Genomic DNA, 27,532 nt, shown 5'->3' with positions numbered 1-27,532 from the left:
TTCATTCTATATTAAAAAAGAAGCTTATTTAGCACTCTTCTGTTAGTTCTTTTCCCTCCCTTCTTTGCCTGTTAGGAGCAAAGTACGGCCTATTATGGCATTTCAGGGAAGACATTTTCTCTTCCAATGCCCTGAGCATAAGGAAATCTTTCTCCTTTTTGTTGCTAATTGTACCTAAGAAAAGAGTTACATCTACTGTTTATAAGCAGCAAATTATTCTTTGAAATCTGATGCAGTCTAAACAATGATGAAAAATTCAGGAATTAGTTAGTAGTGATGCACTGGAAGATAATGAAGTTCTCAACTTCTTGTTTATATTACAGCATCCATATGTAATGTTTGATAATGTATTTGCTGTGACATTGACACAATTATCTGCATCAGTTAAAATGAGTGTTATTTATAATCAACTGTGATTGGAATCCTGTTCCATGGCAATGAGTTATTCACAACAAGAAATGTTCCATTAATCAATCCAAGAGACTAAAGGGCAGGGTTTAAAAAAAAATAGCTGCCTACAAGTGCTAATGGTGTTTTTAAGCATTTTTTTTCCTGGTGTTTCTTCAAAATACTCACTTGCTTTGAAACAAGTATTCATAAGAAGTTTCTTCCTTGTGCGTTGCTTTCCTTAAAAGTGCTTGCATCAATGAAAATAGAAATATATATATATAAATAAATATATAAATAGTATGGAGGACTCAAAAATTAAGACAGTTTTTTAAAGAGCTCTTTGAAAATGGGAAAGACCCCTGAACTGAGAAATAACTGTCTCCTTTTACTCTAGGAACTGATAATTTGGCATATACGCTGCAGAATGTTTTTCCTCAGTTATGTGTTCATTGTATGAGCTGCACCAACAACTTGCAGAATGTGTGGCACACTGTAAAGCCAGGCTGCTAGAAACCACTGTGTAGTGTTTCTCATCAGCATCACTGCTCATTCTTCATTGCTTGATTGGGGTGATCTTGTGCTTTCCAAGTGCTATTATGCATGATGTTTGTTTAAAAAATCAAAGCAGCAACAAAGTTTGAGTGCATCAAGATGATTCACACCACAACTACTGGTGCTCAAAATACTGTGAGCTACATATGGCAAAGAATAAACTTTAAAGGCATTTATCTAACACTGGAAGTCTTCTGTTGTTGATGGGCAATGCAAGGTCTGTGAGTCACCCACCACAGCTTCATCACCATGGCTAACAATTGGCGAAAAGGAGCTCCCCATGGAAGCTGTTGTGTAATGTTGATTTTAATAGCTCCTTGCTCAAGCCCATCCTTTTGCATAACGTGAGTGAGGGCACCTAGTAACTCTGCCACATGAATAACCCCAGTGACTTCACTGTGAGTGGAGTGTGGAGCATTGTGAAAGGCTGGCTCCACCAAAGCCGGCGGTGAAACCCGCCCTGCGTGCGGGAGGACAAGATCTCACCTGCAAGGCTCAGCTCTGCTCAGCTCTGCCAGCTGGGAGATGAGAGTCATGGGCCCAGTGTCCTCTCGTGACCTCGCTGGGTGAAGAGGGTGAAATGCTTGCCAGCCATGCTGGTACCAGTCTTTGACTCAGAGGTACTCTTTTATCTCTTTGAGTCTCAGGTGCTTTGTATTCACTTTTATGTAATCTGTCATTTTTGTGTCTCAGGCTGAATCCTACTTTTAACCAAGTATTTCCACAAATCAGTGTGAGTTCCAATCCCTGCTTCAAATCTATCAATGCAGGAAGCAAATCTTGCAATCACTTTGCTGATGTGCAGAGGTGCCAAGTTTTGCCTAAGCTGACTGTGCCCTGGACAGTGAAGGGGCTGTGTGCTCCTCCTGGGAGGGCTGGCATTGATAGGGCACAGCAACACCAGGGGCAGGACCCCTGCTGCAGCTCACTTGTAAAATTGGCCTCATAGTGTTGTGATTCAGCTGGTTTTATTCCTGGCAGAAATGTAAATGTCTGGGCTACGAGGCAGCTGCTACAGAAAAACTTTGTTCAGCAAGCTTAGGAACACAAGGCTGCCGTGCTGTTCAGGTGCACAAGTCCCTGAGTTTAACTCAGGTTTTACTCCTAGCTGGGGTTGTTCATCCCCTCTCTAAATGAAGACATCTTACTTGGGTAGTCAGCATGGTTTTAGAACAGATCCTCAGGTTTTATTTACCTTGACCTCAAGTTTTATTTACAATGTAGGACTCTCACGCAAATTGCAACACAGACTGGGGGCGGGGGGGTAGTACAACATCTGGTGGGGTTTTACAGCTTCTACTCTAATGCATCATGGCAAATCCATTTAAGTAAGCTGTACAAAAACATCATCACTTCTGCTTAATTATAAATCTGTTGCATGTAATTTTGGGTTTTGAAAATGAATATGGATAAAGAGACTTACCTCTAATCTATATTGATCTCTATCAAGAGATGAACAGATGATGAACTTAAACCATCCAGTTCTATTCCAGTGCATTTCCTGTCTGTACAGAAATGGAAAAATGTTTACTGTAATTAAGACCTAACACTTCAAGTAAACAATTATGGTGGTGAGAGATTTAAAAAAAACCAAAACAGAAAAAAGCAAAATCACGTGTGAGGAAATGTCCCTACAATTTGCCAAGGTCAGCTGACACCAGAATACAGAAGGCAGGACATGTGCTCATCAGTTTGAGTAATGGGTGTGTTCTTCCTCTGGGCAAAATGCATAAAGGTGAGCATATTGCTTAACAGCTTTGCCTCCTCCAAAGTGGAGATAATAGCTTTCTAAAATGTGTCTGAGAACACTGGGTTGGTTTTTATGCTGATGCTGTATTAGTCAGAAGAAACAATCACTCATCCTCCAGGTCTATCACTGCATTGGGAAAGACACAGAACTAGAGTGCTGGGGAAGTGATAAAATTCAAACATATGAGAGGCAAAAAGGCCATCGACACTCTTCGTAAAGTGCAAAGGTCAAGAGGGCATTAACCCCTGCTCCTTGTGTGAAGATTTTTCCTGACTTAGGTTTATGAGTATCACGGCATCTTGAAATTTCTGTCTGCCAGGAAAGTATTTACTGCTTTTAGTGGATGAAGAATCCCTCAACAGAATGGTGGAATAGTATGTGACCTGGTTGTTACTTGTGAGTCCTGTAATCTGTCACTCTTGTCTGCCTGGATTTGGAGAAAAAAGATCTCTATTTCCTCTACTTTCAACTCCTTCTTTGTGAAGTATCTGAACTAACAACTTGAGTAACATGACGACCACAGGGATGTACATCCAGAGATGGATCTGGATGTATATCCAGGTCTCAGTGACTACGGGCTTAGTCTACTTAGCCAGCTGTGAGAAGGAAACATGAACGAGGATGAGACCATTTTCAGTTTGGCCAAGGATGAGCACAACCAAGACTTCATTTCCAGCTGTGACTTGAATTATCACCAGTGTCTGGATGCTCAAGGTAGCCCTGGGACCAATTAGCATGTGCTGTACTCCATCCACACCTCTGAATAGTCCTTCCTTTGAGGAATGTATTTAGAAAACTGCAAATCACAACCCAATGATTCTTTCTCCAGAAACAAGAATCATCACAGTACATTTAGTTCTTCTTTGGAGAAGAAAATATATACACAGCTCTTTTTATTCCTTATTTCTGAAGCAGCAGGAGATAATTATCTTATTTCAATGTCCTATTCCAATTACATCCTATTTTACAATCTATAAAATTCAAAATAACATGAAAAATCCTTAGATGCCTATATCGTGTTATATGTAAAACTTTGTGTGTTTAGAGCCAAAAAGTTTAAAAAGAAATCCAGTGTAATTTGTTTGTGCTTGCTTACTTGCATTACTTTTCAGCTTGAATAATACCAATTAGATGGTTTATGATTATTTCACATTGAATTCCACTGCAAGCTCCCTCTGCACCAGCGCAGCTCTTCAGTGGTTCACTGGTTGCAGATCCTGTGGGGAGAAAAAATATTTCTTTGTTGAAAGATAAAATTTAGTCTGGAATTTGTTTAAATTGCTGCTGCCTGCTGATCAGTCCTGGACTTTATCAGAGACTCATTAACATGTCAGCCCTGATACTTTGGATGGTATGGATGCTGTGGCAAACCTCAGATACAGCTTGGAGATCCCTGTAATGCCAAATAATTAAATTCCCAACCCACCGAGTGCCAGGAGTGAGGAAAAAGTAAAAGAAAGTAAGGTTAAAAAGGTAAGTAATTGAAATAAGAGTTTGGGTGCAGTGACTTAGCCAAGAGCCAGGGAATCCCACACTGGCTCATGTTCAGGGAGTGGCTTGGGTCCCATTGGCACACAGCACACCATGGCCTGGTCACTAGTTCCCCTAGGGAGGTAACAAAGGGCTGCTTGCTTTTTAAAATGAGTTCACTCTCAGCCTGTGTCTCACACTGAGCCTTTTGCAGAGGTTGGTGCCCACGCTTCCCTCTAAGAACGCGAGTCGGTGAACTGAAAACAGGATTGTGTGTGCTTGTCAATGAGCAAAATCCAGAGATCTTCCTGCACAAGTTTTACTGGACTTGCTGTTTGTTGGAGGCAGTGTGGCTCAGCAGTGCACTCGGTGGGGACTGAAGAGCTGTGGAGACCATGGACAAGTAATTTCATCTTTTTGTTGTTTTGACTTCCCTTCACATCAGCAGAGACAATGACCTCTGGCCTCTGGTGGCTGCTTTGGAGGTCACAATGACAATGGCTACTCAAGGCATTAGTCATGGATCTAGACATGGCACAAGAGAGGCTGGGCTCTTATTTTGATCTCTCAGACCCTTTTGCAACACAACATTCTTAAAGGAAGTCCTTTTCTAACAGCCCTAGAAGTTGACCCTCATTATCCCCATCTATATGTGGTGTTTCTTGGTTTCTTGGTATTTGTGTGGGCAACAAGAGGGCCCAGGTGCTGTGCACCCATGAGGTGGTTTCCCAAGCAGCATGAACTCTTGCAGGCTGGTTGGGAACATGTCATCTTCATCAGCTTGCAATACAGCATGGGGAATACAAAGGAGGAGGGCAATGCCACCTCTCTCCAGACACGATTTCCCACCTGGGGGAACCCCAGAGGGGGCTCAGAGGAACTGCAAATGAAGAGGGAGTTAGAGGGAGTTGTAGACCATGCAACTCAGAGGAAGAAAAAAATATTCAGGGGTGTGGGAGGAAAGGCAATTGAATAATTTTTCTAAAAAACCTGAACAGCCCTCTGGCAGAACAAGTAGAAATAAACCTGAAAAGAAATTGTAAGAAACTACAATTAGGTAAATGTTAATCAGAAAAGAAGGCTCTGAACTTAAGGTAAGGTACTTATTGATGGCAATAGAAGAAGGTGAAAACGCTGCATATTTTATTTTCTGGCCTGATTTTAGGATTGTACTTCAACCTATGTATAATTTAAAGTTTTGACTTCAGTGGGAATAGTTGTGTTCTGAGAGCCCTGCGTGTGTGTTATGTGTCTGTTGGAGCCAAGGGCTCTGGTGGGAGCAGTGCTTTCTGTGCTGGTTAAGGTTGCTAAAGTGTTTTTAATGCTATTTTTGCGCTTTCTCTGGCGCTTACTATTGCTTGCAGCTTTCTGAAACTTTATGTACTGAACTGAACTCTTCCAGATGGTTTCCTTTTGAAACTGGTTTCATGCATGTGGGCAAGAGAAAAACCAGTTCAGCCATTTTAAATCAGGAATGGCCTTTATTTCCATGCACTGGTTTTAAATAGTTGAGAAATGCCTTCTAATCCATACAGTTGTTTCCAATTAGAGGTCAGACTTGCAAGGTGTAAGAATCTTCTCTCCTAAACCTGAAAAACTGAGCACTTCACAGACGTAAAGTTTACATTTATTTGATTAGCTTTTGTTTGTTGGTTTGCTTTTTGTTTTTAATAGTTTTCTTGAAGTAGTCCTAAAAATGCAGAATGTTTTGTTCATAAGCTGATGCAGTGTGCCATGTTCCCGGTGTAGGTGCAGTTTTAGATTTCTGCTCAGGTGAGTGAAATAAATAACTGGGTCCTAAGACTCCAAGTGAAGTTGGACATGGTCAAGGAAAACAGTAGAATAAGCTTTTGAAATTACAAAATGGCACATCAGTGTAGTTGTCCTCTATGGGAAGCTGAGCAAAGTCTTGGAAAACTTTGTATTAACAGAGAGGGGTGGGTGAGACAGGGTATGTGTTTGCCAATGACAAGAAAAGCAAGCAAGGACCTTCCTGAAGGTGTTTTATTTATGTGGTTCCTGGTGATCCTCAGGCAGGAAAAGCTTTCTACACAGTGCCATGGCTCAGACTCACTCAGGAAACACTGAACTGCTTTTAAAAGACAGTAAAATATTCTGCTCTTAATTTGGCAGTGGAATCTGCAAGGTGGCTTTGGTGGCCCATGTGTGACTGCCTCATGTGCTGAGCGGTGTTAGCAGCACCTGTGCCCTGCTCAGGTACTGGGCCAGAAAGGTCCAGCTGCTGAGAGAGGGAAAATCCCTGCTTGTTTCAGCTGATGCTTCCCATCCTTCTCTGGTGGCACAGTTTCCCTAGCAGCAGTGAAAAGGGTCACCCTGGCACTCTGGGTGAGATGGAAAAAAAGAGAAGAGCAGATGCTGAGGTCTGCCATGTGCTCAGGCCACCATCCAGAGGGTGGTGCTTCCTTAGGTGTCTCCGTAGGTGTTTCCTTAGGCCAGGAGTTGTCACCCTGCACAGGGAACCTCTGTGAACACGTTACAGCAACACAGAAACACCTCCCCCTCATTTCATTTGTCTCTCACAGCTGTCCTAAATCTTCCTCCCTGTGGAGTTTCTCTTGGCTGGTGTGAAGCTTTCCTCCAAGCCAGGAGAGGAGATGGGTTCCCCTGGTACACCCAAAGGAAAAATACTGCTGTGTGTCATTGCTTTTCCATATGGAAAGACACAGGAGAAGGAAGGTGGGGCAGATGGGTGGGACCTGCCTCGAAAGAGAGCAAGGCCAAGTGAAGAAATACAGGCGTGGGAGAGCCACCCTTATCAAGCACCATAAATGGCTTTCATTGTGGCACATCAGAAAGCTTTCATATCTCCTGCTATTTCTTGCTACAGGAAGGCTCCAGAGGAGTTCCTGAGCAGAGTTCCCCCAGCATGAGGTGAGACTGGTATCTGTTCTTGTCCCTGGGATGAAGGATGCCTTTACATCCTGTGAAGTATTTGTAGTGATGTAATTGGCTCTGGTAATGAGTAACCAGCTCAGGCTATGAGATAAAATAGCGTGGCTTGCTGCACTTAGCACGTGGGAGCCATCTCAGACTCCGGCTGTAGTGTGGTTGAGCACGAATCAACCACTTCTGCCTGTGCCCTGCTTCCCACTTCCACAGTGTGGTGTTCCTCAAGGGGCAAGGGAAGGGACTTGCTGCTGGGGTCTGTGTGCTGCCCAGCTTGCCTCCAGTTCTGCCTTGGGGTTCAAGAAATGCAACTTGTATTTCAGCCCCCTGTGCCCTGTGCTGATCTGTGGACAAATTGCATTCCCATTCTCTGTTAGCAAGCCCAGGCATTATCTGCTTAGGCTGTAAACACTGAGAGAAAGATCCTTGTGGCTTTACAGCACCTGGTTCAGGGTGAATCCAACCCTGAATCAGACTTTAGACTGTCTTGAAATTTGCATAATTCTAAAGGTCATTTCTCTTGTGGAGGCTGGGAGAAACTTGCTCCCAAAAGAAGAGGACAGCTTAGGCAGCCATGTGCTGTGTGTGAGCACTTGTAGCAGGGACACAGCCCAAGAGTACTTTTGTGTCAGTCCCTGTAAGTAACAGATGCCTTTGTGCTCCATGTAAATGGCTGGGACAAAGTGTATGTAGAACAGTCTGATTATGCCTACAAACTGTATGCCACTCCTCAGTGTCAGGAAGTGCAAAGGTTTCTTGACTTGCTTTGCTGCCAGACCTGCCAGCTGCTGTCAGGACACATCTGCCTGGGAGATCTTTTGCTCTTCTAGTGCATGGAGAACCTGGGAGATCTTTCAAGAAGCATTCAGAAACGCTAGTCCAGAATAGGAAATTAGGTGAGGATGCTGCAGACAGCCTGATCCTTTCCCTGTTTGCAGCACTGTTAATTCAGTGTGGCCCCTTGGTCAGCAGGGTGTTACCACTACAGAGTCAGCAACAGCCCTGCTGCTGCTTGGTGGCACATTCCATGGCCCAGGGAGCTGCTGTCCTTCCTGATAAGTGTCCTTGGCCTTTGTTTTCTAGGAAAGATCCCAAGATCCCAGTTCTGAAGCCCCCCCCCTCCAACCTGCTTGCCCCAGGGTGGAGAAGTCAATAAGTGAAGTGCTTGAGTGTTGCCACCAACACTTCAGCTATTGTCAGCTGAAGAGAGCTCTTGACTTGTGCCAGGTGAAGGGCTGGCCTTTGCTCTCAGGTTACCTCCATGTGAAGGGATCTGCCGTGCCTGATTTAATGAGTGTCTGTGAGAAGCAGTTACACCGCCCTCTCCTTCCCTGAGTGGAAGGAAAAGACCGATGGATAACTCAAACCTGCAACCTGATCTGCAGCTTTGTTGCCACCAATTATGTTTTCTGCTACTGTAACCCAGGGGTTCCCCTTCGAGTGGGTGAGGTGGTTCTGCTGTTCCCTCTCCAAACAGCCCTCATGCTCTGTGATACTGGTATTCCCACTGTGTAGGGAAAATACATCCTCTGATGGGTTTAAAATAAACAGATACCTCTCTAAAATGGTGTTGAGTAGGAATTGATGGAGATTGATGCCTGTGAGCTTGGTACAATGAACTCCTTGTGTGGCTGTTTGTCTGAAGGTGGCTCCCATTGTACGGACGTGGCTGCTGGGCAGGCAGCAGGGGATGCATGGATGAGTTTTCTTTATGGCTGCTTTCAAATATTTATCTGCAGGAGGATAATGGGAGAGCTGTGTTTCCTCTTGTCGTCAGAATTTCAGAAAAGATTTTAATCCCCTGTGCTCCTGCTGCTCATGGAGCCCTGACAAAAGTGGCTTGATGCTGCTGGTACAGGGCTACCTCTCCTTCTTGATGGCCCCCAGCAGGGATGTACTTGGACTTGACAGACTGAGCAGCACAGAGGGAAAGTTTTGGGAACTTGACTGAATCTGCTTTTCTGAGCCACAGGGTACAGTGAGTGAGCAAATAGGGGCTCCTGTTCTTTCTCCTCTTTTTTTCCCTGTGTTCCTCCACTTCCTCTTTGAACTGGTGAGAAATTGAAGCTGGAGGGTGCACAAGTCTTGACTCCAGTGTGAGATGTAGGTGTCCAGCACATCCCAGCACTGAGCACCAATTTCCTTCTTGCCAGTGTGGCCATTAATGTGAGCTTGTCTTAAGATGATGTGGATCTGACTGCAGCTTTTGTTCCAAATGCTTATGACTTATGAAGGGTTTCAAATGTATTGTTAAAACCTGGTTTAAAACCTCAAAAGCTGCCACAAGTCTGGTGTACTGCTCAGTTTTAAGTCAGCACTGAGATTACACTGCTTGATACTCTTTACAACACGTCTGTCCACAGGGACTTCCTTAACCTGCTGTCTGCTCAGCACTGTTAAGGGCCTCATATTTGCTTCAGTCTGAAGGTCTTTTCTTCCTTTGCTGTATCTCTGTGTGGGCAATTGAGAGTTTTATTGTGCCTTTGGAAGGAGGGAGCCCCGCAGCAGCTGGAGCATCAGTGTGCCTGGCCTTTGCCTTAATGCTGGCGTTATGGACTGTGAATAACAGAGACAAGGATCATGTAAGGTTGCCTTCTGCCTCCCCAAGCCCTCCGAGAGACAATGTGAGCTCTTATAACACCATAACACGCAGTTCAGCAGTTACTGTGCAGCTGGGGCAGAGCCTGCACGCAGCCTCTGCTTGCCAAGCTGCCCCTTTAGTGGGCACAGCACTCTGTGATGCTGGGCACGGGGAGCAGGGCAGGCAGGGCAGGCAGGAGGGCAGGGAGCAGAGCTCAGTGTGCATTGCTGCCTTGGATGAGCTGCAGGGGCACCCCCGACTCCACAGAGCGAGCGAGAGGAGGGGCAGCGGCCTCCTCCCACCAGTGCCGGGTTTTTCACAGCTGCTACGCCCCCTTTACTCTCAGCGCATCCCAGCCCTGCACTGAGCAGGAAAGGCATTCCTCTCCCCAGAGTCCAGACATGAAGTGAAAGTCTTCTCTCTGACAGCCAAGGAAAAGCTCCTTTAGGTGCAGAAAGCTGCTGTGAGCTCTCCAGGGGACCCTTCTGCAAAGCAGCCACCAGCTGCTGGCACTCAGGGGTGCAAGGAGGAGAGAAGGGCCCGTGTGCTCACATCTATTTCCAGGCCCAGTTATCAAACAGATGTGTGTTACACTGCACTGTGGCTCACGGTGGCGAAGTACAGCCTGGTGATGGGAAGGGAAATCATTCCTCTGTGAGATAATGGGGAGTAAAACCTTGGACTGTCAGGTGCAACCCAGTCTGAGGTACAATACTGGGGTTAAGCTTTGCTCTATTAAGTGCTTGATAAAATAGTGGGCTGATAGATACCAAGATGGTATCTAAAATCATGTATAAGACTGTGTGGGGTTTTTTTCCAAAACAGGGCTGTTGATCAGTGTGTGCACATGCAGCAGTGTGTCAGGGGAACACCTAAGGCTCCCCAGATAAACACATCACTCCTCTCCACGTGGGAGGAGCAGCCACAGAACTGCATCACACCGAGCCCTGCTGGGTGCTCCTCCATCTGCAACCTACTTGGTATGCAAAGACACCTTTCCTGCAGTGAAAAGGCTTTGATTCACCCAGGGCCAGATCACTTTATCAGCATTGCAAAGGTGCTGAGAGCCTACACAGCAGATTCCCTTCTGCTCGGTTTGATCGTCTGCTACATTTGTGATCCCAGCAGAGATAATCTGGAAAGGTGTGTTTATTGCTTTGCACTTAGCAGCTAGGGATATGCCTCACAGTTGCACAAACATGCCCTTGGCTAAAGTCTGTTGCTAAGCAATAGTTTAAGATAAGAAATATATACAAATTCCCAAATGTTCAAATTTTAGGGCTCTAGGTACTCATAGGTGAGAGGCATAGCAGCATCTTGCCTTTGTCCACAGCCCCAAAAGGAATGTTCATCTTTATTAGCCTGGGAACAGCATTAAATTGTAAGGATCTACTTTGTGTTCCCCCTCCTGCAGCCAGCTGCAGTGCACAGCAGAATAAACAGCTGTACTTCTCATCTGAGGTGACAAGGTACAGAGAAAGGACAGCTCCTTTTCCCTGTGCCTTTACTTATGGCAGACTTTTGCACATGGAGATCATAAAATCACAGAATAATTTGGGTTGATAGGGACCTTTAAAAGTCTTCTAGTCCAACCCCTCCTGCAGGGAGCAGGGACATCTTCAACTGGATCAGGTTGATTAAAGTCCCTTCAGCCTGACCTTGAATGGTTCCAGGGATGGGGCATCCACAGCCTCTCTGGGCAACCTGTCCAGCCTTTTACCACCCTCGTTGTAAATAACCTTCTTCCTTATATCTAATCTAATCTAACCCTACCTCTCCTTCAGTCTAAAGCCATTCCCTTTGTCCTGTTACTCCATGCCCTTGCAAAGAGTGTCCCCCCAGCTCTCTTGGACCCTGGAAGGTGCTGTAAGGTCTCCCTGCAGCCTTCTCCAGACTCAACAACCCCAGCTGTCTCAGCCTGTTTTCACAGGAGAGGTGCTCCAGCCCTCTGAGCACCTTTGTGGCCCTTCTCTGGACTTGTTCTGCTGGGTCAACATCTTTTTTGTGTTGGGGGTTCCAGGCACTCCAGGTGAGCTCTCACCAGAGCAGAGCAGAGGGGCAGAATCCCCTCTCTTGTCCTGCTGCCCACACTGAGTTTGATGCAGCCCAAAATACAACTGGCTTTCTGGAGTACCAGTGCACATTGCCAGGTCACGTCCAACCTTTCATCCACCAAATGATGGGGAGGAGCCAGAGCCTTTCACTTCTCTCTCTCTCTCTCTGCTCCTGTGCATGCTGTGCATGTGGCCCTTGTAGCTACAGGTCCCCTCAGTAGTGTGTCTGTCACCCCCATTGCCTTGTTCCCCTCAGCCAGTGAGTCACTTCATCAGCAAAGGGGAACTGCTCCAAGGTGGGTCTCTGCTGCTCACATCTCATGGATTGTGTTGCAAACTTGGGCTGAGTGCATCTGAAATTGAACCTGCTTCTGCATTCTCCACCTGCCCACAGCTTTGAGTCACTCAGTTTTTCCTCATGCCCCCTGAATAATTTTCTCTGCTTTTTGGCCTGCTGTTGGTGGATCCAAGCAGAGCTGTGGGGTAGGAAGTGAGCCCCATCCCTGCCTTTCAGCAGAAGCCTCATGGAAAGCCTTGTTGTGCTGTGCTCTGCCTGTTTCTCCAGTGCATGCGAGGGAAAAGCAAGGAGCTGCAGGAGCTTGGCAGCAGCAGCAGTGGGCATGAGCTGAGCTGACACCCAGGGTGCAAATAGAGTCATAAAGTATATGTGGCAGTGTGATGCATATTAAAGCAATTTGCAGGGTAATGTTTCCCTGACTATATTCTTAGTAACAGAGAGAAGTGATCTTCCCACCTTCGCTGCAGGCACGTTACCACGCTGGCTCAGAGGCTCTCAGAGGCTGTCAGAGCCTGCCTGCAGAACCCCTCAGAGCCTGGCTGTGCATGAGCCCCATCCCTCATGGCCAGCCTGTGCCCTGCAGCTCTGCCCTGTGCCATAAAGCCACAAGTGGGCACATGCCATCTCCCGTTCCTGTCTCTCAGCTGCAAATATAAAAACATGCCCAAGAAATGACTGTGCTCCCTCAGGAATAAGGAAGGGCCAGCCTGGCTAAACCGAGAGGAGAAAATTGTATATCCATGCAGTTACTAACTCTTTATTTGGGAAAAAAGAGCTGTTTGTCTGGTGCTTCTTGGACCTTTGGCTTAATATTAAAATGACCTTCGCACAAACTTTCTCCAGCTCCTTTCCAGAGAAGACAGAAGTTCCCATTTCCTTTCACTGGCTCTTGCTTTTGAGCAGAGATTCAAAAGCTGGGCTGCAGCTGCCCTCTCCAGTGAGGCCACAAATGGAGCAATTGCACTTAAGCTCAGGAGATTTTAACCCCTCAGTCTGCAGGGTGGGTCTCTAAAATGCCAGCTGGCAAGAGGTCTAGTGAGCTTCCCTGGAGTATGTCCTAAAGCAGGTGAAAGGTTTTCCTCTCATCTGCTCTTTCCAGGTCTGAGACTCTGAAACCCTGGCCATGGGATTGCCTTTTCATCTCCTCTCTCCCCCTGGGCTGGCACAGGAGGTGTGGATTGCAGCAGGCGTGGGCGTGCCAGCTGGAACAAAGGAAAAGGAAGTCTTTTCTTTTGGTATATCCACATGGTTCCTCCAAAAGCTGTTGCCAGATACCATCACCATAATTTTCTGCCCATGGCCTTGCTTGGCAAGCTTTCCTTTCACAGAATCACAGCATGGTAGATTTTATGTCTGGAAACCACCTAGTCCTACCCCCTTCTCCAACCAGAGCAGGTTGTCTGTTCCCAAGGGTGTATGGCCCACAGCCCCCCAGGGGAACCCATTCTTGTGCTTCACCACCCTCACTGAAAGAAGCTTGGTTTCATTTTAAAATGGAATTTCTGGTATTTCACTGCTGCCACCAACACACACTTGTGTGAGCTGGGCCAGGAGTTCCTGCCTTCACATATCTGCTCAGAGAAGGATTGCCCTCCTTTTTGTGCTGCTTCTGGTTTGCTACATTTGTTCCCTTGTCAACCACCTACCCTCATGTCTCCCAAGCAGAAGGAGATGGCAATATTTCCTCTTGGTTTCCAATGGATTTAAAAGTCTGCTTACATGGTTCTTACAGGTGTGTAAAGTTGTATGTGCAGAACATAATTTAAAACACAAGTTCATCTACTTGGTGTGTGCTTTACAGTCCTGGCAGTGGTGCTCTGGAGCACCTTCACACTTTGCTGCCAATTTCAAGGCATCTTGAAATCATGCCCTACCTTTCCTGCAAGTAACTCGTTAACCTGCTAAGAATACTATTATTACACAGCCTCTGAAGCCCAACACCACCAGTGTCTGGGTTGCTGGTAACAAACATGGCCAGAGTTTTCTGCATGCTCTCCTGGGAGGGTTGATCATGGAAGTTACTTTTGTTATATCCAATTCCACTTAATATATCTCCAATTTTCCTGTCTCTACATCAAACGTTACATGTTAGGGAGCCTCGAATAACAGCTGCTGCCACTCATGTCAACTGAGAGGAGCACAGGACACTGAAGTGTCTGGTTTCTCATCACTTACAGGATGGATAAAAGTATCTGTTGTACTGACTAGTCCATCAAATATGAATGATGCAGATAGAGTGGCTGTTTACACACAGCAATCTATTTTAGTTAAATTGAAAACACACACAGGGGAGAGTTTCAGCTTTGAGGATAGAAAACACTGGAAACGTCAGGGTTTTTTTTGTCTCATCTTTTCTGTTTGCTGGTAACAATTAACTCTGAGGAGTGCCCAGTCCGTGGCTAGGAGAGGATGAGCTCTGCTCTCCTAGGACAAAGATCCAAATATCATTAGCTATCCAACGAAATCTCACAAAATTCAGGACAAGGTGCTTGCCTTCTTTTGCCACTCTAATTTTACCAGAATACTCAGCTCTTTTGTACAGCATTAACATAAGCATTTACAAAGCCAGTCCCTCTGGAGGATGACAGCAATTGTTTTGCTTAATGTTTAATGGCTTCCTCTCCCTCTGGACTCTGTGCCAGGGCATATTGTAATGAACAAGCTCTGGAAGAATATTATGGCCTCACTCGATCTATTAGGACACTTTACATAGAAATTTATTTTGCACTACCATGAATTATATAAACACACAAATTAAAGATACATATGCAGTAACTGCTTGCAGAGAGCATTGTCTGCAGCAAACTCATTAGGAGAATGAGTTGCTCTGTACAAAGTCACTTAACCTTTGTGGATTTCCTGGTACTGTGTTCATTAATGCCCTTGCTTTATTTTGAAATAGTATCTCTGTGTTGTCTGAAAACATGCTTCAGATTTGAAAATTGACATGCAGCATAAAAGTTTCCTATAAACATACTAATTGTATTGAAAACAAAAAGTGAGTCTCATTCTGCACTCCTGTGTCCAAGCACAGAAGAGTATGGATGTGTTCATACACATCCCTGTTCAAAGACTTTTGAAAGCAAAACTAGGCAATACAGGGCTAAACTCCCTCAGAGGAGGAAAAGGAAAATAATAGCAAGGCTTTGGTTTCCATGGGCAAACATTAATTGCGAGCGGAAGGCTTCTCTGAATAGCCTTTATCAGGATTTGTCCACCGGGCTCACTGGCCAACGTTCTGCTGTGGAAAATATTTTTCCAACAGCAAATGGAGATGGAGGAAAATATCAGACTAACTGTTTGGCAAAAGGTCTGCTTCAGTTAGAAAAACAATGCTCAACATGCACATGTTTCTGTCAGGAAGGCAGCTAGCAGGAACATGGCAATCTAGTAATTTCTCAAGCAGCAAAACCAGGATGTCTCAGGAGCAGCAGGCTGGGTGCAGAGTAACCCACACAGAAGTGCTTGGCTGCAGGAAGCTGGGTGTGCAGAGAGCTGCACCTGGAGATATTTTCAGTGCCAAAGCTTCGCTGAGGCTTTACGTAGTATTTTTGTGACAAAAGAAGCCAACGATTAGTCACTAGAAAATTCAAGTGACCTTGGTAACCTGACTGCTGAGTCATTCTGTGGCCCATCTTCTACAGTGGTAGAGTTGCCAGGTAAGTGAGGAGAAGCTGTTGCAGATGCCTATCAGGGTGACTCACTTGCCATCGTGTTTCTGACGGCACAGACATATGGGACTACAGAATTAAGGCAATGGAAAAATTTGGTTCAGTGGGTTTTAAGTCTGTAGTCTTATTTCAGGGACAAACTATGGAAATGAAAGCAGGTGGGGATGCTGTTGTGTGTTGGAGCAGATCTATTATTCCTTAAATCCTGTTGTGGTTTGGGGTTTGATCCTGCCTCTGTGGCACAAAGCTGCTTCTGCCTTTGCTGTGAGAAGGCCTGGCATTGTGTGCCTGCTGCATCATCCTTGTATCTTGTACAGCTATAATTATAACCCTGCAGGCTAAGTCAGTAGAGAACAAAGATTCCTCACTTCCACTGAGAGCTTCCAGGTGATATTTGTATATAATACAAATAGAATAAAACTTTGGCCTTCAGGGGAAAGCTCCAGCACAAGGCTACTTGGAATAATTACACCTATCACACAAGTCATGGCATTCTGAAATGAGCTGGCAAGCAATATTAACCTGACTGAAACTCCAGCCTCCTTACAGGTTGGAAGCCCTGGAAATGACTGCAAAGGCATTGGGGTGGGCTGCAGGTTGGTCCCAAAGCCATGTATGCTCCAGCTGGCAGCACATCTGAGTCTTGCAGTTGGGTAACTGTGGAGAAAGAAATGAGTAAAAAAAAATTAAAAAAACAAATGTGCTTCTGCCCATCAGCAGCTACTGCTTTACCCTCTGCACATGGTCGATTCAGTATGGAATGGTTGCTGGCAGGGGAAGGGGAGTGGATGTGGAAGGAGCTGCAGATGCTGCCTGCAAAGTAAGGAGGAGCCCTGGAAGGTGGTGGGGGGAAGAATCGATGGGATGGAGAGGAAGATCCAAACTCCTGCAGCCTCTGTGCTCTGGTGTTCCATGTCCACCTTAGAAAAGGAAGCAGCTTGTAAGGAACTGCTAATGCAAGATATATTATGGATCAAAAGCCTTTAGTCTCCCAGGAATTACATGAACAATCTCATTTATTGCTGGAGCTTACAGGAGGTTACCCCTGTGTATTGGGGCTGTAAGATTTCTCAAGAGCAATACAAAGCATTTCACACAAGGGCTGAACAACTGAAGTGCCAAGTCTATAAAAGGTCCTCATCTAAACACAATAATTTGCAAAGACAAGTGAAGCAAGGTTACATATTTTTGGTGGAGACTTACAAGAGGAACATCTCTTGTAACTATTTAGATTTTTCTACTCTAGGAGCAAAGGGAGAAAGTAATGCTGAAGTCAATGAGAGGTAAGTTGTCCTTTTCTGTAGGAAAAGCCAGTGAATTTTAAAACAGTTCTTTCTAGTGAAACCAAAACTGCTCTGATTTTGAAAGCAACTTCATTGTCCTAGAGCTAGAATACAATGATTTGTAAGTTGAAACAAAACATAACTTTGTTTTGGTTATGTTTTAACTGACATAACTGATAATCTTACTAACATGATCTGATTACAAATGAGTGTTTTCTAACTGTAACGGTCAAATTCAACTCTTGAACAAAAGCACTTGCTGGATATTGGGCATTTTTACACATTTTGCATATTGAAGTTACAGGACCCACTGGATGAGGATGAAAACTTCTGGTTTTGCAGTAGGTTGGTAACATGTTTTTCTCATGTAGGATGATGGAAGCACAGCTCTCAGCATTTTGGTTTTCCTGGTACAGTTATTAACATGAATGAAACTGTGCATACAGAGGTTTGAGAAAATGGACAGACTGTCGAATCCATTGATCAAATGTTCAGAGAGATAAAAGTTGAAGACACTTTTCAATGCAGTAGGACAGACAGCTGTCTCTAAATCAGCAGTGAATGGTGAGCCCTATATGACAAATCCTCTAACTATTTTATTGCAAATTATTCTTTCTAATTTTTACAAATGTTTGGGGGTTTCTTTTTTCTTCCTTAAAGCTCTTCAACATGCACACATTCCCATCTTCCACCTTGCTCTCCCAAATGCAATCATCTCTGTGCGTGATTGACCTAAGTGATCACCATGGTTTCCAATTCAATTCAGGTCCCCAAAGAGGTCTTTTAATTAAGAAGCTCTAATAGAATCTCAGAGAAAAGTTCTAAGTCCCCAGTCTTCAGGCTGTGAGCTACAGATCCCAGGGGTGTCTGTGGCCAACTAGTACGAGACCCTGAGCATGTCCTTTGTGGAAAGGTCATATTCTGCACAGAACTTTGTGTCAGAGAATCCTACAGATGTAGACATCCCATGGAAAATTCCTGGGGATCACACACAGCAGAACACTTCTAGAGCAGGCTGCTGCTGAGCAGTGGGTAGTGACCAAGAGAGAGGTGAGATGGAAGCAGGTGTGCATGGAAATGTCTTTATATGAAATTCCAGCTGCAGTTTGTGCTCAGCCCGTGTGAGGTGCTGAGCCTCACTGCCAGTGCTGCAGCACAGGGCAGCTGCTGGGGCTGCAGCCACAGACCTTGGCTGTGCTTTGCTACATGTAAATGTGCACTTGTTTTGGTAACAGGATCCAGACTATTTAAGAACCAATTTCTACCCAGAAAAAACCAGCTGCAGATTTTAATCACCGTCACTGGCACTGCAGAGGTGTGTTTTCCAAAACTGCTTGGGACTGGTCTCTGCTTATTTCAGTGGGGCCAATCCCAGCTTGTGTGCACAGGTGTGCAGAGCAGCACATGCTGCTGTTTACTCAGCAGTTGGTACTGTTCTCCAGGAAACCACCTGTGCTTGCTGGACTGTGGATGCAGTGTTTGGTAATGTTGTGCAGAAGCACTTGAGAACATTTTCGCACCAGGAACTCCAGCGTTAGACACGCAGGAGAATAAAAAGTGGAACTGGAAAACACTTCTAAACTCTTGCAAGCATGGCATTGGCTGAAAAGCAAAGTTCCAGAAAACTGAATCCACATATAGAACTTGAGATAACTTTGATGAATAGTTCTTGGCTGGAAGACAAAAAGAAAAACTTAAATGTTCTGTGTCGATTGTTTCAGGATTAAACATCTTGAAGTTTTGTTTCAAAATGCTCTCCCTTCTGGCAATTCTCTCAAAACTTCTGGTCATATAAATCTCAATTACTGAAGATACTGCTTGAGGAGTCCTGTCAGAACAATATTTTGTTTAATTGGAAGCTTTTTAAAGCTCTTTATTTAGTTGAAAATCTCTGAAGTTTTTCTTCGGAATGTAGCTTGAAATAATTTTAATTTGTTTCAACTTATTACTTCTCTGTTAGCCAGCTGAACAGAAAGGACTTTGCAAGTACCCAAGAGGGGATGATGGGAGAACAGAGAAAATAAAAAAAAAAGAGAAAAGGTTTGGCTGTGATAACTCATCCCCTTAGCACAGCACTACTCCAAGGCCAGGGCTGGACCACTTGTCCAGAGGAACCTGGTGTCTAAGGTACATTTCTGTACCTTGTAATTGCACCAACCTGTGCCTGAGGTGGGCCACTCTGATGATTTATAGAAGTCATTTATAGTGCATTAATATAACAAGTGAGTGGAAACTTCCATTAACTCCTCCTCCACAGAAGAGACCTTGAAAGAAAAGGGGTTTGAAGGAGGGCTGTGCCATACTGTGACTCGGGTATGGCAGTCAGGGGTGGGAGGCAGACTGCAGAAAGGAACAGAGCCTGAGTCACAGTGAAGCAACCAGTTCTGCACAGAAAAACACCCCTCTGTCGGCTCCACTCCTGGCAGAGCTGGTCTTTCATCTGGTGAAAAATGGGGATGAAATGCCTCCCTTGCTACCCTTCGGAAAACACTTCAGTATCCTCAAAGGGGATTTAAAAGCAGCATCATTATAAGTGGGAAATGAATTGCTCTCTTGCTGGATTTAGCAGCTTCCTGTTTTGGAAACCCGAGATACCATCTCAAATTTCTGTTTGTTGTCAGGCTGGAAGAAGAGACTCAGAGGCTGCAAAGCCTCTGGTGAGGCAGCGCTTCATTTGCTAATTGTCTCTGCCAGACAATGCCATTTACACTGGACACAAAATCACCTCTAACCTCCAGTGACCAGAAAATCACTGTATCCTTAACTCCCATCCTTTTGAAACAGCACCCAGCACTGCAAACCCGGACTGCCACTGTCAGCCCCTCTCCCTGGACAACAAAATACAGGGATAATTATTGCTGATTCATTCATCCTGCTTTCCAGACATAATTACAATATCATAAACAACTGCATTATAAATAAAGATGTTTGACTTGTCATGCATAATGTAATGAAGTGCTTGCTTTGAGGACCGTGCTGTCTGACAGGCACAGGACTGGCATCTGCCCTAAGCACACCATGGAGGGGTCAGGGTCCTGTGCTCTCTGGCTGGACTGAGGTCTCTGCTGCAGGGCAGGGACAGAACTGAGGTTCAGAGAGGTCTTTGCAGTCAGGAGGCTGCTTGGCATCTGCTCTTACTCTCACAGACTGAGGTTTTTACATGTTTCTGTCAGAAAAGCTGGTGAAGCTGGGCTTTGCCTCTGTGAGAGCTCCTCAGCAAGGAAAACATCTCCTGTTTTACAGTTTTTATTGCTCTTCTGTTTTTTTAGGCCATGATCCAATACTTGCCACTTTTGCTGTATAAAATTCAGTTGTTCTGCCTACCTGCTTCTCCTCCTCCATTAGCCAGATGACCACAGCAGCTACATCAGTTCTAAATGGGATCAGACCTGGAAGTTGCAGCTCTGCCACTCAGGGCAATGACCTGCTTAAGTTGGAGCACTGAGAAAGCCCTTGAATCTTGCCCTTCAGCTGGTGGATCTGCGGGGATGTTTTGGCTGTGAGATGTTGCTCTTTGTTTTGGAGACAGCACAGCACAGGGAACTGGCCTGACAGCCACAGCTCCCTTCAATGCTCTCGTGGCTGCTAATGGCAACACAATAAGCCAGTGTTGCCCAAGTCTGTTTTCTCTAACACCAGTCTTTAAAGAGCAGGAGGTTATTTTCCCTTTGTTGCAAAGACTGGTTCAGGCACGTCTGACTGGGATGTGACATTTCCTGAGGGATGTGGTTAAAGACAAAGTAAACTCTGGTGCTTTGGTGACTCCACAAAAATCTGATTGCCTGAGACTGTCATGGAAGAGAGCATATGGGAAGCAGCAATCCTTCTCATTTCTTCCCTTGGGAAGTTTATGGAACTGCTAAATATCTGGAACTAGTAAATATCTGGACCTCACATGAAGCAGGAATATATTATATGTATCTGAACATTCTGGTGCAGAAAGAAGTGGAGGTATGAATCAATTATTAAAAATTAGATAAAATATATAATAAATTATTAAAATTTATTAAATTATTCTTAATGACCTTTCAAGAGTATCATTGAAATGCAACTTGGCTCTCTGCAAGGGAAGAAGTGATTCTTTATTAAACATCGAGCTCCCAAACTAACTGGAGCTCCTTCCTGCAAAAATGAGGGGCAAAAGGACTTATTTTCTTCCCATTTGAACAGAAAGGGAATATTAAATGTCTGTGTGATGCAGAGCAGGTACCAGGCAATGTACCAGCATTAGGTACCAGCAAAGATGAGTGGTCTCCTCAGACAGCACTGAACAATGAAATTCTTCAGCTTTTGCTGGAGCTCAGTTGCAGGCCTTCAGTTGGGCTCCTTCTTGGAGGGGACATGGAAGCTTTCTCCCTCCTTCCCTCCCTCCCTGCCCCACACCAGCGTTTTGCTCCCTCTCCATATTAAGAGAAAGATGGGAAAAAAGTTAGAGCCAGTATTTTATTCACTTCAATTTTCAATTTTTAAGACTGTATGAGCAGCTGAAGGACTTAAATCTGTTATTGCCACAGAGGAACCTTGTTCTGCTTGATTTACGCTGAGTACACTCATAAACCAAAGCAGCCACAGTTATGAAGAAATGTTCTTCAAAAACCTCATCCTTATTCTCATTGAGTATGAAATGAAGGGATGGACTTTTTAAGCAGGCCCTCTTGAAACCTGCCCAAAAGATTAATGTGTAAATGCACAGAATGCTCTGGAAACTCTTAAATGGAGACATTTTATTTCCAAATAATCACAGGAGTAACTGTTGGTAGCAAAAAAGATGATTAATGGCATTGTGGCCAAAGTAAGGTAAGTCCCTAAACTTGACAGCATAGTATTTGCATATTATGTCAATGTTAGAGTTTCTCACACTACCTTTGTTTATTTTTACTGGATGAAGCACAAGAAAAGCATGATGCTCGCTTAAATCTCCACAAATCCAAACATCTGAAGCTACATTGCTCCATTTTCCTGGCTCTGTTCCTCTCTGAAGGCACGCTGCTTGCATGCTCCCTCTCGTTTTTCCCATGAACTACAGGGTGTAGGCCAAAATACCCTTTGCAACTGGTAACTCCTAGGCACACTGGGTTCCAGTTAATATAACAACTGGACATTTCATAATGCTTGAAGCATCCGTGGCATGAATAAGATCAGTAGGAAATGTAAGGAGCAATTTGTGTTTTCCACAGGGTCAATTTTATTAAATTTGGTGGAAATATCATACAATGACCAAGGAAGTTACATGGAAAACTGATTCTGACCCCCATGACAATACTATCAGAGTGGCATGTAGGACATGCTTGGATGTGCAAAGGCTGAGCACCTCTCTGTGCACTGGCTCAGGGAGGTTCTTTACTTGGATGATCATGGGCAGTGGTTGCAGCATTGCATCCTTATCAGAGGTTTGTGACACTGACTGGCATGTGATTCTGTGAGAAAACCAGCTGGATCTTTTAGTACCCAGTCACCTGGGAACCTGCCTTGGTTTCCTGGAGCTGAAGGCACAAGCCAGTTCATTAGAAGCAAAGCTGGAGGACCCATCTTGGCAACTGCTGGGTCAGTGGTTACCTCCCCTCCTGCCAGCATCGCTGACTGATGGACAACTCAGCTTTCCATTTCTGGGAAAACAACCTTCTGTCTGATCGTGCACTGACATCCTGCAGCACTGAGCAGCAACTCAGCAGCAAGGAAAGCATCCCTGGGAGCCAGGCTTAGGGAGCAGTCTGAGGGTCCCTGGACCAGCACCGGTGATGGGTGCTGACGAGCAGGACCCGCTGGGCTGGCGGCAGCAGCCACCCTGCAGGTGGCAGGTGCCAGGGCAGCGCTGACGGCACCCAGATGTGTGCCACAGCTGTCCCTGTGGGCACAAAGCAGCTCCCCTCGGCCAAATAAGGAGGGAGAGGCATCTCAGCTCCACATGCCCATTGCATAATTGTAAAATATGCCTGTAATACAATTGAGTCAGAGGGAATTATTGCTGCAGCACAGTTGCTTTGGGAAGCCTTCCTCTTGTAGGCTGAACTGCAACTATCAAATCTCTGTTGGTTTGGCTGAAAAAAGATGGCAGTGATGTCTTTTCACTAAAAAGGATTGTTTCCCACTTTGCTGTGATTAAAAAGAAATACAAACTAGCCAAACTCATTCTTTACCAAGACTCTCTGAAAATGGAACATTTTTTTGACAAAATAACTGCAATTCAAACTGCAGCAGCCAGTGCTGTGCCTGCTTTGGTACCCAGCCAGTGAATTTTCCAGTAAACACCCTCCAGGACTGTTCTCCATTTGGATTTATTAGTCATTACCAAGAAAAGATAATTAGCACTTGTGAACCATTGTGATAATCAGGAGCACGAAGTGTTTCCAATAGAAACGGACGGGGTCCGTGCGTGGCGCGGGATCCGCCATACTCCCTGTACGGAATGAGCGTGGGGTGGGCAGACCTCAGCTGGGATTGCTCGGAACCAACTGCTCCAGTGGCACTAATGACACTTCACAGGGATAAGGCAGGGAGGGGAGATGTTCCCTGGCCTGTTGGGCTTCTCCTTCTGTTATCCTGGAGGCAGAGTCGCTCTCGTTACAATATGCAATCCTCCTTGTTGGTCAAAGGCAACGGCACATACCACTCCTTTACTGCACAACAGGAAAACAGAAGGTAATTATTTTTTCTTTTTGCATGCACTCTCCCAAAAAATGGAAAAGAACCTTGTGGTGGAACAAGAGGACCATGATACTTTAGGCAATGATGTGGGCTTTTTATCTTCCTCTTTCAAAACTAATGAATGAGAAAACTCTGTTAAGACTCAAGTCAGTGCTAAAACTTGCAGAACTGGTTCCCCAAAGTTATTGCTCCCCAAACTTCCATTACTTATGATCTGTAATATTCATATGAGACAAGGGATGTAGATCTTCTGCTCTTAAATCTCAAACCCTGAGCATTAAGCATGCCAGGCTTCCCTGCCACGCCTATTACTGAGCTCAGGGAAGTAAGTCTATCAGATTTATCAACATTGCTATCTAAATAAATACTACAATACATAGGATTGTCTGAAGCAGTTGTCTTTGTTTTTCTGTATCTGGAAGTGTGAACAAAATCCATGCTCAGTGAGAGAGGTAGCATGTAAGTGTTTGGGAAGACTTCTGTTTTGCTGAGCATGATTAACAAATATAGCTGGAGGATTCACCCCCAAAGTACTTGTAAGTCTGCAACAACCACTCTCTTTCCTGCATTGTACAGAGCATTTCAAGCCAATACAATACCCTTCCAGCCAAGAGGTACTTTGCATCCTCTGGGAAGTAGGCAGGAAATCTCAGGATTGAGTCCAGTATGTATGCAAAGTACTTAGTCTGCAATTGTTGTGAGTGCTGTGGTGTGGTGAGCTGGTAGAGGGGTACATAGCCCTCTAATTCCTGGTGATGATGGCCTTTAGTCAGGCACATCTTCCCTGCCACAGGTGGAGCAGAGCAGAGGCTCTTAGGACTGAGATTCCAATGCCAGCAACGCTCATTAATGCACACAAGATGGGACCACCCTGGCAACATCTGACTTGTTGATGCACTCAAAGTATTCATTAACGTTTGCCCCTCTTCCAGGAAGATGAGTGCTGTGGCAAGTCTGATTACCATCAGGATGAAGTTTGCCTGATCACAACAAACGTGATGGGCTGCTGGCTGTTCACAAGCTACGCGTGCGGGAGCAAATGGATCTGTGAGTGTTTGCTTTTCAGCTGCTGCTGGGAAACAGGCACCCTCCTGCCAGGCACAGCCCAGCCACGTTACAGACCTCTTAAAGCAGCTCCTGGGTGGCAGAGGTGGATGCACAGCTTGTACTCCAGTAGCTGCCCAGGGCATAGAAGTTGCTATGGCAGTGCTGTGCAAACACACATGGCACAAGGGAGCGGCGACTCCGGCTCTGTGCCTCACACAGAGGGCTCGCTCCCACCCCGGGAACTGTGGGGCAGAACAAACACCAGAACATAACATCTATCTATCTATCTATCTATCTATCTATATATATATATATATATATATCTCTGCTTAAGTCTATTCTCAGATTGCATCTGACTGTGAAACTGGGCTTAAAACACCTGGGTAACAATTTACATATTATGTTAACAACAGCATCTCTCCCCCTCCCCTTCCCTCTTTCCCCCCTGCAGTGCAGAGTGAGCCGATTTCAGAGCATCCTTCGCAGCAAAACGTATCTTGCTGCATCTTTTTGTCTTCATGAAACTCCTTTAATTCTGCTACTTTAACACCTACTCCTTCCTCTGCTGCTGGTGCTATTGCAAAAAGGAATGTGGCTGGGGAACACCATCTCCTAGGAAACCTGCCCCTGGCCTAAAAAAGTCCTTTCGGGTGCCTGTGTGGCACTGCAAAGCCAGAGGACTCGTGGGCTGAGCACCTTCCACGGCTGGGCTGCTTTCACCCGGAGTGAAATCAGCCTACATCAGATCTGGAATCCCTCAGTGAACAGATAAATAAGCTGGGCTATTGCATCTGCATCATTACGGGGAAAAAATAAAAATATTGGCCTGGAGTGCACCAGGCTGCTGCAAGGAACCTGAGAGCAGTGTGCTTCCCTTGGTGCAGGCATCCTGAGGGAAGGCTGGGGGTGGGATGGTGTGGGCTGGGAGCAGCACAAGGGCCCAGCTCTCCATTAGCCTGCAGATTTCCAAATAACTGTAAACAACACTGACTTCAAGTCTGCTGCCAGAGCCTCAGGCTCTGTAAGAAACAACCCCATCTTATTTATTGCCTGAGGATATTATTATTTCCAGAGTGAACTAGTTGTGGATCACAATACTCGGCAGAATTATAGTACAAAATGTGCTTTAGTGCAAACTTACTTAGTAAATAGTCGCAAATCTTTGGACAAAAATGGGCGCAAAGCCCCAACCTTTTTTTATTTTTTGTAGAAAAGTGCAGCAAATTGTTGCATCTTCTTTATCTTGGGACTGGTCTGGTCAGGGCTGGCTCTTGTGTGACAGCACAGTCCAGCTCCAGCTCACTGCCAAGGCCCTGGGGAGGTCACACAGAGCTGAGCAGCAGCTCAGCAGGGGCTGTGCCAGCTGTGTCCCCTCCCTGGCCGTGCCAGCCATGGGGAGGCTGTGTGCATCAGAAGCTCCTCACTATTACACCTGATAGGAGATGCAAAATGATGCCACTGAAGGCTCAACTCTGTACCTCTACTGTGAAATTTCTATGGACAATCCAAGTATTTCGTTTTAAGAAAGAAGCAGTTCATATACACATATACTGCCTTCAGCACACTTTCCCTTAAAAGACTGCTGCCTTCTTTTGCATCATCAAAAGAAGGATATGAAATGTTTTGTGCCAGGATTGGTAATGTGGCAGAGCACAGAGTTCAGTCACTATATACTGGTAAACACTATATTCCTCACTAAACTGATGCAATAGGTGATTAATAAGAATGAAGCTCAGAGCTTATAATTAGTTACGTCATGTAAGGCCTTTCAATAAATATGTAAGTGGAGATATTTATGTGTTTTTAATACTAGTTCAAGTGTGAACTGATTTAGTCTTTGGTCTTACTGCTTTTGTGAGTTATACTGCAATAGCAGCTTTATTTTTAAAAAAAGTATTTTTAATTTAAAACTAAAATTTAATTTTAAGTTGATCTAAGTGCTACACTAAATATAGTGAGCATATACAGTATATAAAAGCAAGGCAGGAAAAAGGATTATCAAAATAGATGAAATAATTTTGTAAACAGCATATATTGTATGTCTATTTGGTGCAAGTGTCATTCTTGTCCTGTCAGATCTGTGGGGAGACAGCCACATACCTAAACACAACTTGCTCAAATTAGTTGGTGAATTTACTCCTATTTAGAACATTTCTGGGCTTTAATTCAGGGCTTGGGGGTTTTATTTTCAACCAACACTGAAAGGTGCAAGTGCTTTGAACAACTGTACCCTAGCATGATCTTTCTACAGTCACCTTGAAGCAGCACTTTGAAATAAGCCTTGCTATTAACTTGAACAGGAGGTTAGCCAGGCACCTGTGAAGAAAAAGGCATTCTCTGTTCTTGCCTGCTGCAATTTCTTCTTCAGTTTGGCTTGTCTAAGCTAAGCCTGTAGACCTGAGCCCCATCCTGGAATTACTTAGCCCAGTTCCAGGTTACAATGGCACTTTTTGTTGGGCTTCTTTGTTTATCTGCTTGGTTTTGGTGTCTGTCCAGGCAAAGTGCTCAGAGCTGCGGGGAGCAGCTTCAGAGCTCCCTGGGTATGACAGTGAATGGAATGACAGGACTGCTGGATTCAAGGTCCAGGGCAGTGAGGAAACATTCGATGGCTGCTTCGTTTTTCCCCTGAGCCTGCAAGACCTCTCCAAGGCTGTTCCAGGCAGTGTGGCTGGTGGTCTGGATCCGGATGGCGTCTCTGAGGACCTTCTGGGCCAGCTCCCTCCGCCCAAGTCTGCTCAGCACCAGGCCCTGCCAACAAACAAGTGATGGGCAGTTAACAACAGCGCTCAAGAGAGGAAGAAATGGAGCACCCCAAGCTCCCACCAAGCTGCCTTGTGAGAGCAGGCACAGGAGTCCTATGGAGGGGGCATCTCCACCTATTTCT

The 27,532-nt window shown here is 45.1% G+C and overlaps 1 protein-coding gene across 5 annotated transcripts in view; it reads right to left on the bottom strand.

The window, feature by feature from the left end:
• TTC7A (tetratricopeptide repeat domain 7A) overlaps positions 1 to 27,532 on the bottom strand; it is a 202,106-nt gene that overhangs the window by 8,040 nt on the left and 166,534 nt on the right. For 3 of the 5 annotated variants that reach the window (XM_071427863.1, XM_071427883.1, XM_071427894.1), the window contains one exon: positions 21,666 to 27,396. In XM_071427863.1, coding sequence (XP_071283964.1) covers positions 27,175 to 27,396 — 222 coding nt within the window. In that variant the 3' untranslated portion in view covers positions 21,666 to 27,174. Of the gene's footprint in view, positions 1 to 2,365; positions 2,448 to 3,788; positions 3,910 to 21,665; positions 27,397 to 27,532 lie in introns of those variants that run through there. The other 2 variants (XR_011679309.1, XR_011679310.1) reach the window with 1 other exon arrangement.

Source organism: Agelaius tricolor, unplaced genomic scaffold (genome assembly GCF_023055355.1).
Source record: "Agelaius tricolor isolate 1412-34295 unplaced genomic scaffold, bAgeTri1.0.p SCAF_1, whole genome shotgun sequence".
Lineage (NCBI taxonomy): Eukaryota > Metazoa > Chordata > Aves > Passeriformes > Icteridae > Agelaius > Agelaius tricolor.
Note: the sequence above shows the minus strand (reverse complement) of the source record. Positions and strands in the feature narration are given on the sequence as shown.